At 41.7% G+C, this 12,103-nt stretch overlaps 1 protein-coding gene across 2 annotated transcripts in view; it reads right to left on the bottom strand.

The window, feature by feature from the left end:
• The window catches only part of DOCK8 (dedicator of cytokinesis 8), a 203,806-nt gene extending 193,506 nt beyond the window's left edge, over window positions 1-10,300 (bottom strand). For both annotated transcript variants that reach the window (XM_058565710.1, XM_058565711.1), the window contains exon 1: window positions 10,012-10,300. In XM_058565710.1, the coding sequence (XP_058421693.1) occupies window positions 10,012-10,064 (53 nt within the window). In that variant the 5' untranslated portion in view covers window positions 10,065-10,300. The remainder of the gene's footprint in view (window positions 1-10,011) is intronic.
• Between the last annotated feature and the right edge of the window lie 1,803 nt (window positions 10,301-12,103).

The following is a 12,103-nucleotide window of genomic DNA, read 5'->3' as shown; positions in this document are numbered from 1 at the left end:
TACATTCTCTTGAACAAAAACTCTACAAGGAGGTACAAAATCATCCTCCAAGAACTAACTCTAATTCCTAATTTACATAATTTCTCATTGGCACCATCTTTATCCAATTTTCCCAGAATGGAAATCTTGGCATTATCTCTTTTATAAATGTTACTTTTTCCGATTACGAAAACACTCTTTGAAGAAAATTGGGAAAATATACATACATATACACACCTCACATACAAGAAAACAAAAATCATCAATAATCCTACTACCCAGGTTTACCACTTATAACACTTATGCTGGCCTATGTCCTTCTGGTCCCCTCCCTATCATATGTATTGATCTATTATCTCTACAGGATATAAATATATTTATTTTTCAATAAAAATGATATCATGCTATACATATAGATTTGCAGCTATTAATAATTTCAATATTTTCTTTTCCTCCATAATTTTAAAACATCATCTATATGGTAATCACTTGCAAATTTAAACATCCAGCTCTGACCTCTCCCCTGAGTCTCTGATTCCTAGATAAAACTGCATAGTAGGTAATTCCATTTGAATTTCTAATATGCATTTTAGACTTCATATGTCCCCAATTAAACTCTTGACTCACCCTAAAAGCCTGCTCATCCTTCAGTCTTTTCAACCTCTGTTAAAGGCATCAATATCCACCCATAACTCCAACCTTGGAGACGTCTTGATTTCTCTTTTTCTCTCATTGTCCCCGACCCCACATCTAATCTGCCAGCCCAATCTCCAGAATATATCCCAGAGCTGACTGCTCCTCTCCCTCTATTCTCGCTCTCTAGTCCTGCTGCCATCTTTCTCCTGGATGCTGCACGACCTCCCACCTGCTCTCCTTGCTTCTACTTCTTGCTTCTCTACATGGTACTCAGAGTGATCTTTTAAATACAGATGTCAATCACATCATGCCTTTGCTCCAAAAACTTTCCACTGTGCTTAGAATAACATTTAAACTTTTTCCATGGCTTATAAGGCCTTGTTATGATCTGCTTTCTGCCTACTTTTCTCTTCGTCTCAACCACTCTCCCTCTCATTCACTTGACTTCAGACACACTGGCTCTCTCTTTTCTTCCAACACATCAGACTTATTCCTGCCCCAGCCATGGCACTTGCTAATTCCGCAGCCTGGTCCTGGCCCAGAGGTTATCTCCTCAGGGGCGCTTTCCTTGACCATTCTATCTGCAGTATCCACACGTGGCCCTTTTACATTCTCTGCATAGCACTTATTTTATCTGATATTTCCTAGTTTATTTCTTTATTGTCTTCCCAAAGGAAAATTACTTCTTTTAGAACCTTGTCTGTCTTACTCACGGCTCAATCCTTAGCACTTAGAACAAATGCTTCCAGGCACATAGTAGGTTACAATCAATATTCATGAAAAGAGTAAATGAAAAAATATTTAGTTGCGTCTCGAGTCCGGGTGATTCCCTTTGAAGTATCTGTAGATGCAGTCTGCTTTCTTTCCATTCTCCTTACCCCAGCCTAATCCCAGACCTCATCACCTCACATCAGAATAACTGGAGGTCCCTCCTTATGCCTCTCATGGAATCCCCTCCAACCCACTCTGCACACTGCTAGTGATTCTCCCATTACATCAGTTTCATCTGTCAGTCACCTCTCTATCCTCAGACCTGGCTGAAGCCTTACCTCCTCACCCCTCAGGGCTGCAATGCCTTCCCCTCTGAGTTCCTGCCCTTACCCTCACCCAGCTGCACAATCAACACCATCTCCTGTGTTCTCTTACATCAAACTGCTCACTCCAGCTGAATTCTGGGGGCATATACTAGTTATTTTGGGTTTCTGTCTCTGTTTTTGTTTGTCTCTCATAATGCCTAGAGAAAGTCAGAGGCAATCAAAGAAATTCTTGTGAGTTGAATGAAATTATTGGATAGGGAACAAGATACAAGAGGTAAATTGGAAACCCGTTCTAAAAGGATACTGTGAGAACAGGTGGTGATTTGGAATGGAAGAGTAAAATACTAGTAGGTGAAGGAAACCAGTCAGAATGTCAACAGGGAGATGACAGTCTTGTTCCCACAGAGAACAGATGGCCGCCACTGCCCTGAAACAACGTTTATGTTAAATTGCAGAATAAACTGTATTTTTACTGGACTTTGAACCTGAGTTTTTCTACCAGCGTAAGGGAAAGTGGATGGAACATTCTAGTGTAAATTACTGCATGATGACTAGCACCTTTTAGGCAACTCTAGTTTGCCCCCCTAACAATCTTGGACCCCAGATGGTAAGCTCTTGATGAGATCCCAGCTTCTCTTGAGTGCTCACTGTACACAGCAGAGAACTGAGTGCAGAGAACTCAAACACTTCCACCAAAGAAGGTGTTTGCTGTGTGCTGAGTATTGCCCTGTGTAGCAGCAAGGCATAGCAGAGATTTAGGGAAAAGCATTTCCACCCATGGCCATTCCTCCCACTCTATCCCATTTGAGGTATGATGCAATGGAGGGACTACATCTCTCTGAACAAACAGGGGAGAATCCAGCCCAACCATTCAGTTACACCAAGGCCAAAATATTCATATACAGACTTTTGAGCAAATACCACACCCTCTTTTGCTAATCTACATACTTGCCCTAATCAAATGTCCAGGCAGTAAGACAAAATCTTTATTCTGTCCTTTTAAAACCATATTATTTAAAAATAAACCTGTCACCAACTCAACTGCTTATCTCAGGTCAAATGCAAATCATGGGTACATTCATATGATGGAGAAAAAAATTTTTTTGAAAAATTTCCTGGCCATTCTGGGAAATGAGTAACGTGACTATAATGTAAGGAGTGATTGAAAAACATTACCAGAATGTACACATCTAAATAACTGTTATCTTTTAATAATTACACACAAGAAGTGCCATGCAATTTATTCTGATAGAGCTGTCTTCTTGAAATTACTTTTGGAACTCCTATTTGCAATTGCTGTCAGAGACTCTTGAAGAGGCGCCTAAAAGATAGCTACATTCTTTTATAGTCATATCTTATCCTTAACTCAGACTGATATTACCCAGTTGAACAGGCTTGCTTGACTGCTAATAACTTTGGCTCATTCCAGAAACCATACAATATATTGTTTATGGCTGTGTGTCCACACGTGCACATGCGCGCGCGCGCGCGCACACACACACACACGGCACAACTTAGTGATAGTGCTGGCCTCTGAAGGAGGAGAAGGGAGAATAGGATTGAAGAGCAGAACAAAAGGTAACTTCAAATTTATCTGCACTGCTCTCTTTTTTCATTTAAAAATATTTAAAGCAAAAGTGACCAAATGTTAACATTTGTTAATTCTGATCAGTGGACCCTCAGGTGCTTGCCATATTATCATCTGTATTTTCTATATTTGTGAAATTTTTCAAGTAAGAAAAAAAGCAGATTCTCCCTTAAAGGAAAATGGTTTCATACCATTGAGCTTATTCTTTAAAATAAATGTCCTCCAGTCTCTGAGAGTAATTCTAAAAGGATCTCCAAAAATGCTTTGGATAACACGATTATCCTTCAAAGAAGTGGCACGACCCCAAAGATGACCACTTTGAAGGCACACTACCCAGAATGTCACCCATGTGTCACCTAGAATCTTCTTTTTTTGTTGTTTTCTGGTGAGGAAGATTAGCCCTGGGCTAACATCCGTGCGTATCTTCCTCTACTTTATATGTGGGACGCCTGTCACAGCATGGCTTGATAGGCAGTGCGTAGGTCCGCGCCGGGGATCGGAACCCATGAACCCTGGGCCTCTGAAGTGGAGCCCGCGAACTTAACCACTATGCCACCCTAGGGCCAGCCCCTAGAATCTTCTTTTGTGATGGAAAGGGATTCTGCTTTTTCTATTTGTCATTTTATTTAAAAGGGCTAGAATTTATGCAAAGGAAGGGTAGATTGGATTAGATTGTTAAGCAAAGTAAAAAACAAGTGAAAGTGTGGCAACTAGAGTCTAAAACAGAATCAAGAAAGAACTAAATTGCTGGAACAATCTTTCTTTATCATTAACCCACCAATTCAATGAACAGAGACAGAAAGTGAGCAAGACAGAGGTATCACCATCTTCAATTGTCTATGAGGCAAAGGAAAAAGGAGAAATGCATGACTATTTTAGTCCCCAAAGAACGACTTCAGAGGTCATGCAGGGATCTGGGAGAGAAGCTAAACAGGAAGAGGTAAGAGACATTTAAGAGAAGGGGTCAAGGTTTAGAAAAAAGATTTAAGAGAATGATAAAACCCAGCGGGGGTGTGAATGTGAGGAAATGAGCACTCTTAGGGTCACTGCTGGGAGTGTAAATAGGTACAGCTTTTCTGGGAGATAAGTGGCCATGTGTATCGAAAGCTTAAAAAATGTTTCTGTCCTTTGACTAAGCAATTTCTCTCCTAGAAATTTTTAAGGAAGTATTTGCACTAACACATAAAGATGTATGTATAAGACTGTTCCATCAAGCTCTGTACATTATTAAGCAAAATTGGAAACTATCTTAAGACCCAATAATAGAAAATTAATTCAATAAATCATTGCATATCTAATCAATGCAATTTCACACAGCCTATGTAAATTATAATGCAGATTTACATTGATTAATATGCAGAGTTGTTCATATTTTTAAATGAAAAAAAAAAAAGACCATAAAGTAGTATGTGCAATATGACCTCATTTTCGCAAGCATGGGAGGATGTACACCAAATGTTAACAGCTGTAATTTATGAGTGGTAGAAATTTTTGCTTGTAGTACTTTCCTATCTTTAATGACGAACGTAATGAAAGAATAGAGGGCAGGAGAAACCGCCCCTCCCATTTCTGCTTTTCTAATCCTGCATTTGATCTGAATGCAGTGGGACACAGTATAATAGTCTCATACCCTACTTTACCAATTTGTTTGATTTCACCAAACCCCCGCATGCATATGCCTTCACATATGCTTTCAGAGATAGCAACCTGGTTTGATTCTCCGTACCCGCAAGTTGTCAATACAGCAAACTGCACCACTAAAGTGCAAACTCCAGAAGCACAGGGACCACACTTAACTGTACAAACTCTGTTGCATTCTCCTAGAGCCTAGAGAACCTTAGTGCCTGCTGATTGGTCACAAATTAGACTGGACACTTGTGGGAACAGGATCGCGCATTCCAGTTGCTTTAACCCCTATTATTGACCAAAACATGAATCGGCACATGGTAGTCTGCCACTGAAAAGAACTAAGCGGTCCTGTTTCTTAGCCTTCTCCAGCAAGAATTCTGAGTATGTCACTTCCCTGCCTTCTCAAGGTCCCTGTTAAAGAGGATGGAAAGTTGAGGTGTTTTTAACATTATCCCATGCCATCACCAGCTATGTGTGGGGAGCTGAGACAGGAGACCTGGTCTCCTGAGCTCTCCCTCTCTCCTGAGATAACCACATGATGTAATTACATTTTCTTTCCACAGGTCCATGAAGTAAACATTAGCTTCACACATACATGTGAATTGTCAGAGCTCAAAGAACTCCAATTAAAGAAAACTTCACCCTGGCAGAAGACTCTTTCAATAGCACTAGATGCTGAAGTTCAAGTGGAGCTTTTCCAAGAATCTAGAAGAAAATGATTCTGAATGTGAAAGACCACAATTCTGAATTGGATTGCCTGAAGCCTCTTCTACTGGTCTTTGGTCTAGAATACAGCAGACAAATGAAGCAATTTCTGAAAGCACCATCACCGCACTTTGCCACCCACCATCACTACCAAAGAACAGCACTGTTTCCCGGCAGACACACATTTATACATATGAATACATAGATTTTTATGCTTGTATCATCTTTGCAGACAAAATTAGCAAATACTTCTCAGGAAGATCTCTACATCATCATCTTGTTCTTGTCCTTATGTCCAAGATGATTGGGGTTGTTCTTGAATGCAATCTTTATTTAACTCTATTCTGTCTTCTTAGCATCTTGTTTTTAATCCTCCATAAAATCTAACGAGGATTATCAAGCTTAATATTTTATTCTTTTTTCTACAATGATGAAATGAAGGTATATAAAGTTCTTAGCACAATACTTGGCACACGGTAAGTAGTCAATAAATGTTACTTATTTTATTACTATTTTAAAATAAAACTGAGATGGCAGCATGGTATAATGGTTAAGGAAGAGGATTCTGGAGCAAGGCTGCCTGCATTTGAATCCCAGCTCTGCCCTTAATTAGCTGTTTATAACTCTGGACAATTTTCATAACTTCTCGGTACTCAGTTTCTCCATCTGTAAAATGGAGCTAGTAATTGTTCCTACTTCATAGGGGTAAAGGAGTTATGATATGTAAAGACTTAGACCCATACCTGCCATACAGTAAGCATTATATAAGCATAAGCCATTATTATTTATTTCTTTCAATCTTGAATGTCCAGAGGATCATTAATGTTTTTTCTGCTTTCTGCACTTTTGTTCTCTTTACCTAAGTTCCTTATTTTAATTTACTATTTGGTCAAGTTCTACATATATTCTGTATTTAAAAGAAACCAAGATTTTGTTTAACCAAATTTCAGAATATCAGTAATAATTTTTACAATCCCTGAAAGCACTAAATGCTAGTGAGAACAAAAGGTCATTGATAAGACTTGGTGCTCATAGAAGGACTATATTATCACATTTAACATAACAGCACTTGAAATCCCAAGTGCAAACATTATTATGAACTGCCTCATTCAGATCTAGTCTTTCCTTTGTGCACAGGAAGTCAGTGACAATTAAACTGAAATGAAGACAAGTGTATAACACTTATAAGAAATTAAATTTTACTCTTCCAGCTCAAAAAAATTCAGTGGAGGATCTTTTCTCTTAGACCTCCCTGAGCTATGGGTTCCAGAGAAATGTTTGTCTGTAACAAGTCATACAGTTCCTCTTGGTGCTCAAAACAAAACAAGACCTATATGACGATTTCCAACACACAGACCTTTACACTTCATGAGAGCATGAGAGAGCCAAAGCAATCATGGGGGAATGGACACTGGTGGGCATTCCCAGCTTCCTCCTTCGCTGTGGCCTGCCCCTAAACTGGGCAATGCTGCTTGCAGGTAGCCACAGAATTTGGGAACCGTGGGACATTCTTTTCCTACTGTGAGGTGGCCTGCTCACTCTTTCTGAGGTTAGTATAGGCGGAACTGAGTTCTTGACAAATAAAACTTTTTAATATATCAGACTCCAATATTTCCTTAATAGGAAGCACATTGATTTTTAACCCATAAATGTTTTTAAGGGATAGTCTGTATCATTCTAAGCAGAAAGGTGAAAAAATATGAACCCATGTTGCATGTACTGATGGCCATATTTCAACATCGTCTTACTTTTGTAAGTTCATCTATTTTTTAAAAAACAGTAGGTAGGCATGCAAGGGAAAACATTTTCTTTTCCAACTTCAAAATTGCAAAACAACACATTGTCAGTTTTTTTACTTATTAAACACTGATCAGAACACAGAACAATTTGCCAATGCTGCTACTGAAATGATGATTTAAAAAAAATTAATTCCCTGCTTGCTTTTAAAGGAAATTTGTAAGATACATGGATCAAAACAGCATGTGCCCAATTAAGAGCACAGTCTCTGGAGCAGTTTGTAAGCCCAGCTCTGCCACTGCTGTTTGTGTGGCCTTGAAAAAATTACATGGCCTTGTGTACAACTACATCTCTAAGCCTCATTTCCCTCTTCTGTATGAGACTTCATGTGAGTCTCACAAGATTTTGGTAAGGATTTAATGATATAACCCATTAAGTATATAACAAAGTATCTGGGACATAATAAGTGATCAATAAATGGTGAATTTTAATATATTATATTAATACTAGATATGTCCTTATCAATCCACTCCTTTGAACAATAATTTCTGCCAAACTCCTGAGCATAATTCTTCAATACACAAATAATAATTCCCAATACACAAAAATGCTTCAAAAGGGAAAACAGAACCCCTAGAATAGGAATATCCAATCGATATTCTTTCCCAAGGATTAAGGAATCTTTTATATTTTGTTTAACTTGAGTAGGGCTCTTCTTGATCAGATTCCATCACACATTTTGTTCCACTGACTGTGTTTGGTATTCTTGGCACAGAGATGAAAGACATGAGGGAGAACATCTGCCTCAAGACAGCTCCAACCAGCCACTGGCATCTCCATACCCAGCCCAAACTGGTCTCTGTACGGGAAGTCCTTCAACTTCAGCTTTCCTTCCTACCATTCTTTCTCAGGATCTCAAAGATGATGATAACGGAGATGATGATGACAATGATGAAGCTGATGGTAACGCTGATGAGGATAGCTAACATTTATTCTGAGCCAGGCACTATAAGCACTTTGTACATATTATTTCACTTAAGATTCCCAATAGCCATAAGAGGTAGGTACTATGACATCCCTATTTGACATATAAAGAAACCAAAGTTTAGAGAGGTTAAATAACATGCCCAGTGTCACCCAGTTCATTCATAGCAGAGAGCCAATCGCCAAGCAGATCTGTTCCAGCCAGGGCCTTTATTCTTAACCCCTAGACCACACCAACCCCACTGCTGCTGTCAAGATTGCCTGTAGGATTCATGTCGGTCCTGCTGCTCTCCCCATATTGACTCCACCCAACCCACAGTCTCAAATATCTTTCTGTCCGAGTCACACTTCCTGACCTAAAATTCACAGGGATGGAGGAGGAGCAGCTATGGCAAGTGGTATCTCCAGCAGTAGCTTCAGTTTGATCCCCTACAGCCTCCAAATGAATTGCCCCTCCTGGTGTGCAACAGTCATGAAACCTAATGCAGAAAAAAGTCCCCATAGGGAGATCCCTCATATACTTAATGCCTTTTGACTAGTACCTTTTGGCTTCCAACATTAATACACAGTACACATTAATAATTAAACTCATTTTAAAGATGAAGAAATAGTAAGGTAAGAGAAATGGTTTGCTCATAGCCTCACAGCAGGTGGAAATAAAATCTCCAATGAAGCTCAATATGTCCTCTGGAAGTTCTTACCGCCTCGTTATTCTGGGCTTCTAATTCCTTCCCGCTCAAACCTCTTCATACACAAGCAGCACAAAAAAAGTACTGTGGAACTAGCCTTTCACAGGTTTAGCAAATGAAGACTAACAAATACTGGAGCAGTGAGGGCAGGAGAACAAGTTGACCCTTCAGGACGAGTGTCCTATTATCTTTTAACCAGACAGTCTTGATTTCTCAGGGCAAGACAAAAATGTCACCAAACCCTTGTCAGCAGTTTTCAGTGAAGGAAAAACTGCAGTTAAAGCAACTTTGGTGAGAACTTTGAGCAGTAAATGTGCTTACATTTAGTTCGTGCAATTTTTATTATGAATTGGATGGTGAGTTGGATCCAGGTCCTCAGTTCTTTGCTGGAGTGCTATAAATGTAAAAACGTCAGCCATAGGCCATTCCTTTTTGTTTATTTAAACGGAGAATTTTAAAAATCACTTTTTCCACTTCATAGCTCCTTTGGACCAGGGAATAAAAATAGCGGTGTCGGCAGGAGCCAAACTTTTTCTGGAAAAATAAAACGAGAGGGGAAAGAACCCTACTCAGAACAACCCAAGTCTTGAACCAGCTGCCTCAAAGCATAACTTTCATTTCAACTACTTCTTTTCTCGCCCCGTCTCAGAGCAGCCTCAAAGGAAGGCGCAGTTTGTAAGAAACTCCGTGGCGTGCCCAGCACAGCTAACCCTGCGCCCTTCACATTCCCTGAGCCGGGCCACCTGTCAGAACCCCGAGGGCGGCGCGGACGAGGCGGGGTTGGGGAGGAGGAGGCTCAAGTGGTGGCCCTGGGAAGGGACGCCCGTGGCAGAGGACAACCGGGAGGGCTGGGATTCCCGGGGAGCAGCTGGCTGAGCCCGGCGCGCGGGTCATCGCGAGCTCAGGTGCCCCACCGCAGTAGCCCCGGGGACGCGGCGCTGCCCGGGTCTCGGGTGCAGACTCCCCGGGACTCGGCCGGCTGGGGCGGTGCGGCCGCGAGTCCACCGCGCCGCGGAGCGCGCCTTACCTGTTGATCTTGAGCGCGAAGGCGCGGCGCTCCGCGCTCGGCAGCGTGGCCATGGCGCGCTGGCGGCTCGGCGGCCTCTAGGATCGCGGGGTGCGGACAGCGGGGGCCCGGCGCGCCGCAGAGCCGCGGCAGAGCATGCCGAGCGGGACGCGAGCCTCATCTGTCAGCCGGGGCTGGAAACTTCCGCATTTCCACCTTCAGCGCTGAAATCACCCCGGGGGAGGGCCCAACCCCCGAGCTGCGGCGGAGAGCCCAGCCACCGGCGCCCGGCCTGGCACGCAGGGAGCGGCGGGCGAGGAGGGTGTGGACACACCGCGGAACTGCCCTCCGGATGCTCGCGCCGACGGCGCGCGCTTCCCGGGGCCCTGACCTCCGGCAGAAAGGAGCGCGGGCGGGTGACCCGGCGACCACTGAGCAAGGCCGGAAACGCCATCTGCCCGAAGCTGCCAGAGCGTGTGGGCAAGAAGGGGGAATCCGCGCCTTCCGCCCGCTCCGCAGAGTTGGCGAGATCGGGAAACCAACCGCGGAATTCTCCGCTCTAGGCCTTATGAGGAGTTCACACCGTGCCTGGGAGAAGGCAAATTAAAAAACAAAACAAAAACAAAAACAAAAACAAAAAACGAGCCGGTGGAAACTTCAGGACGCAAATCAACTTTTGCAAACGATATGTCCGTCATCCTTCCTGAGGCACGTTAAATGTAATGAATCCATCCAAGGAATAAACATTATAAGTTATCAAAAAAAACCTTTTTTTTACAATCGAGGGAAAAATGCTTTTCTCTGGGAAAACACTGCACGCAGTTCTCCTGTGATTCAAGAATATGCTGCAGCCCTGTTTATTTCAGTTTCAGACTGAGAAGCCTGCTAAGAAGCCCAGCCCTCAACTCAAGAAAAATCAGAAAAGCCCCAATGCTCACTGGAGTGGAAAAGTCCGTGTTTATTTCAAGTTATTGGTTTGCTCTAAGTTTTGCTATACTGGAGTACTCGCTGAATAATGCCTCTGTCAACTTGCCCTTAAAAAAATACCAAAGCAAGGTATTTTGGTTCAACGTGGCACTACTGCCCAATGTGGTAGCCACATTAGCCACAGGTGACTATTGACCATTCCAGATGATGGTTAGTCTGAATTGAGACGTGCTGAATGTGTAAAATACACACAGGATTTTGAAGATTATGCAGAAAAAATAATGCATAATATCTTGTTAATAATTTTTATGTTGGTTACATGTTAAAATGGTACTTTGCATATATTAGGTAAATAAAACATTATTAAAATTAATTTCACCTGTTTGTTTTCACCTCTTTAAAATGTGACTTGCATTAAAGAAAATTTAAAATTACATATGTGGCTCACATATGTGGGTCACATTATATTCTTATTGGACAGTGCTGGTTTGCAATTTGCAGCCTAATACTAAAATGCCCGAGGACTGAATTCAGTTCCTACCTGATGGCCTTCTTTTCTCTGGTTTGGGTTGCTTCAGAGAGTTTAGCAATTCTTCAGAGCTGGTTAGGTAACTCCCCCTCCACCCCCCTATATCAATGCCTTTAAGCACATAAAACTAAGTTCCTAGGTCTAGCATTACCTAGACTATGCAAAGAATCTAAAGGAAAAAAAAGCTGTTTGAAATGTGGAGTTTCTGACTTGCAAAATGCTCCTAAGCATATTTACTGCACTGAGATTTAGATAGAAAAATACTAAGAGAACAATTCTGTGAGTACTTCTTAAGTTGGGGACAAATGGATGATTCGTAGAAAATTGTTTACACCCGAGTCTTTAGTCCACAGTGTACTAAGGATTTCAGATGGGCTTTGCTGCGTTTCTGAATGTTTGTGACACACACTTTCATACGGAGCAAAAATACACTGATTTCCACACAAACGCAAATAAAGTGTAATGAGTGCATCTCAAAATTGCAGAATTTGCAATCAAGGAAACCCTTTTTTGGGGGGCAGGAGGGATCATAAAGGTAGGCCTCCTTCTTCCCACACATTATGATCTCTCTTGGCCATCCTCTTTCTCTGCATCTTTGTGTCATTCAATTTTGTTTTTCACCTTCATAAAATTCCTGCCTTGACTTCTATGGCAGAC

Source organism: Diceros bicornis, chromosome 22 (genome assembly GCF_020826845.1).
Source record: "Diceros bicornis minor isolate mBicDic1 chromosome 22, mDicBic1.mat.cur, whole genome shotgun sequence".
NCBI classification, from domain to species: domain Eukaryota; kingdom Metazoa; phylum Chordata; class Mammalia; order Perissodactyla; family Rhinocerotidae; genus Diceros; species Diceros bicornis.
Note: the sequence above shows the minus strand (reverse complement) of the source record. Positions and strands in the feature narration are given on the sequence as shown.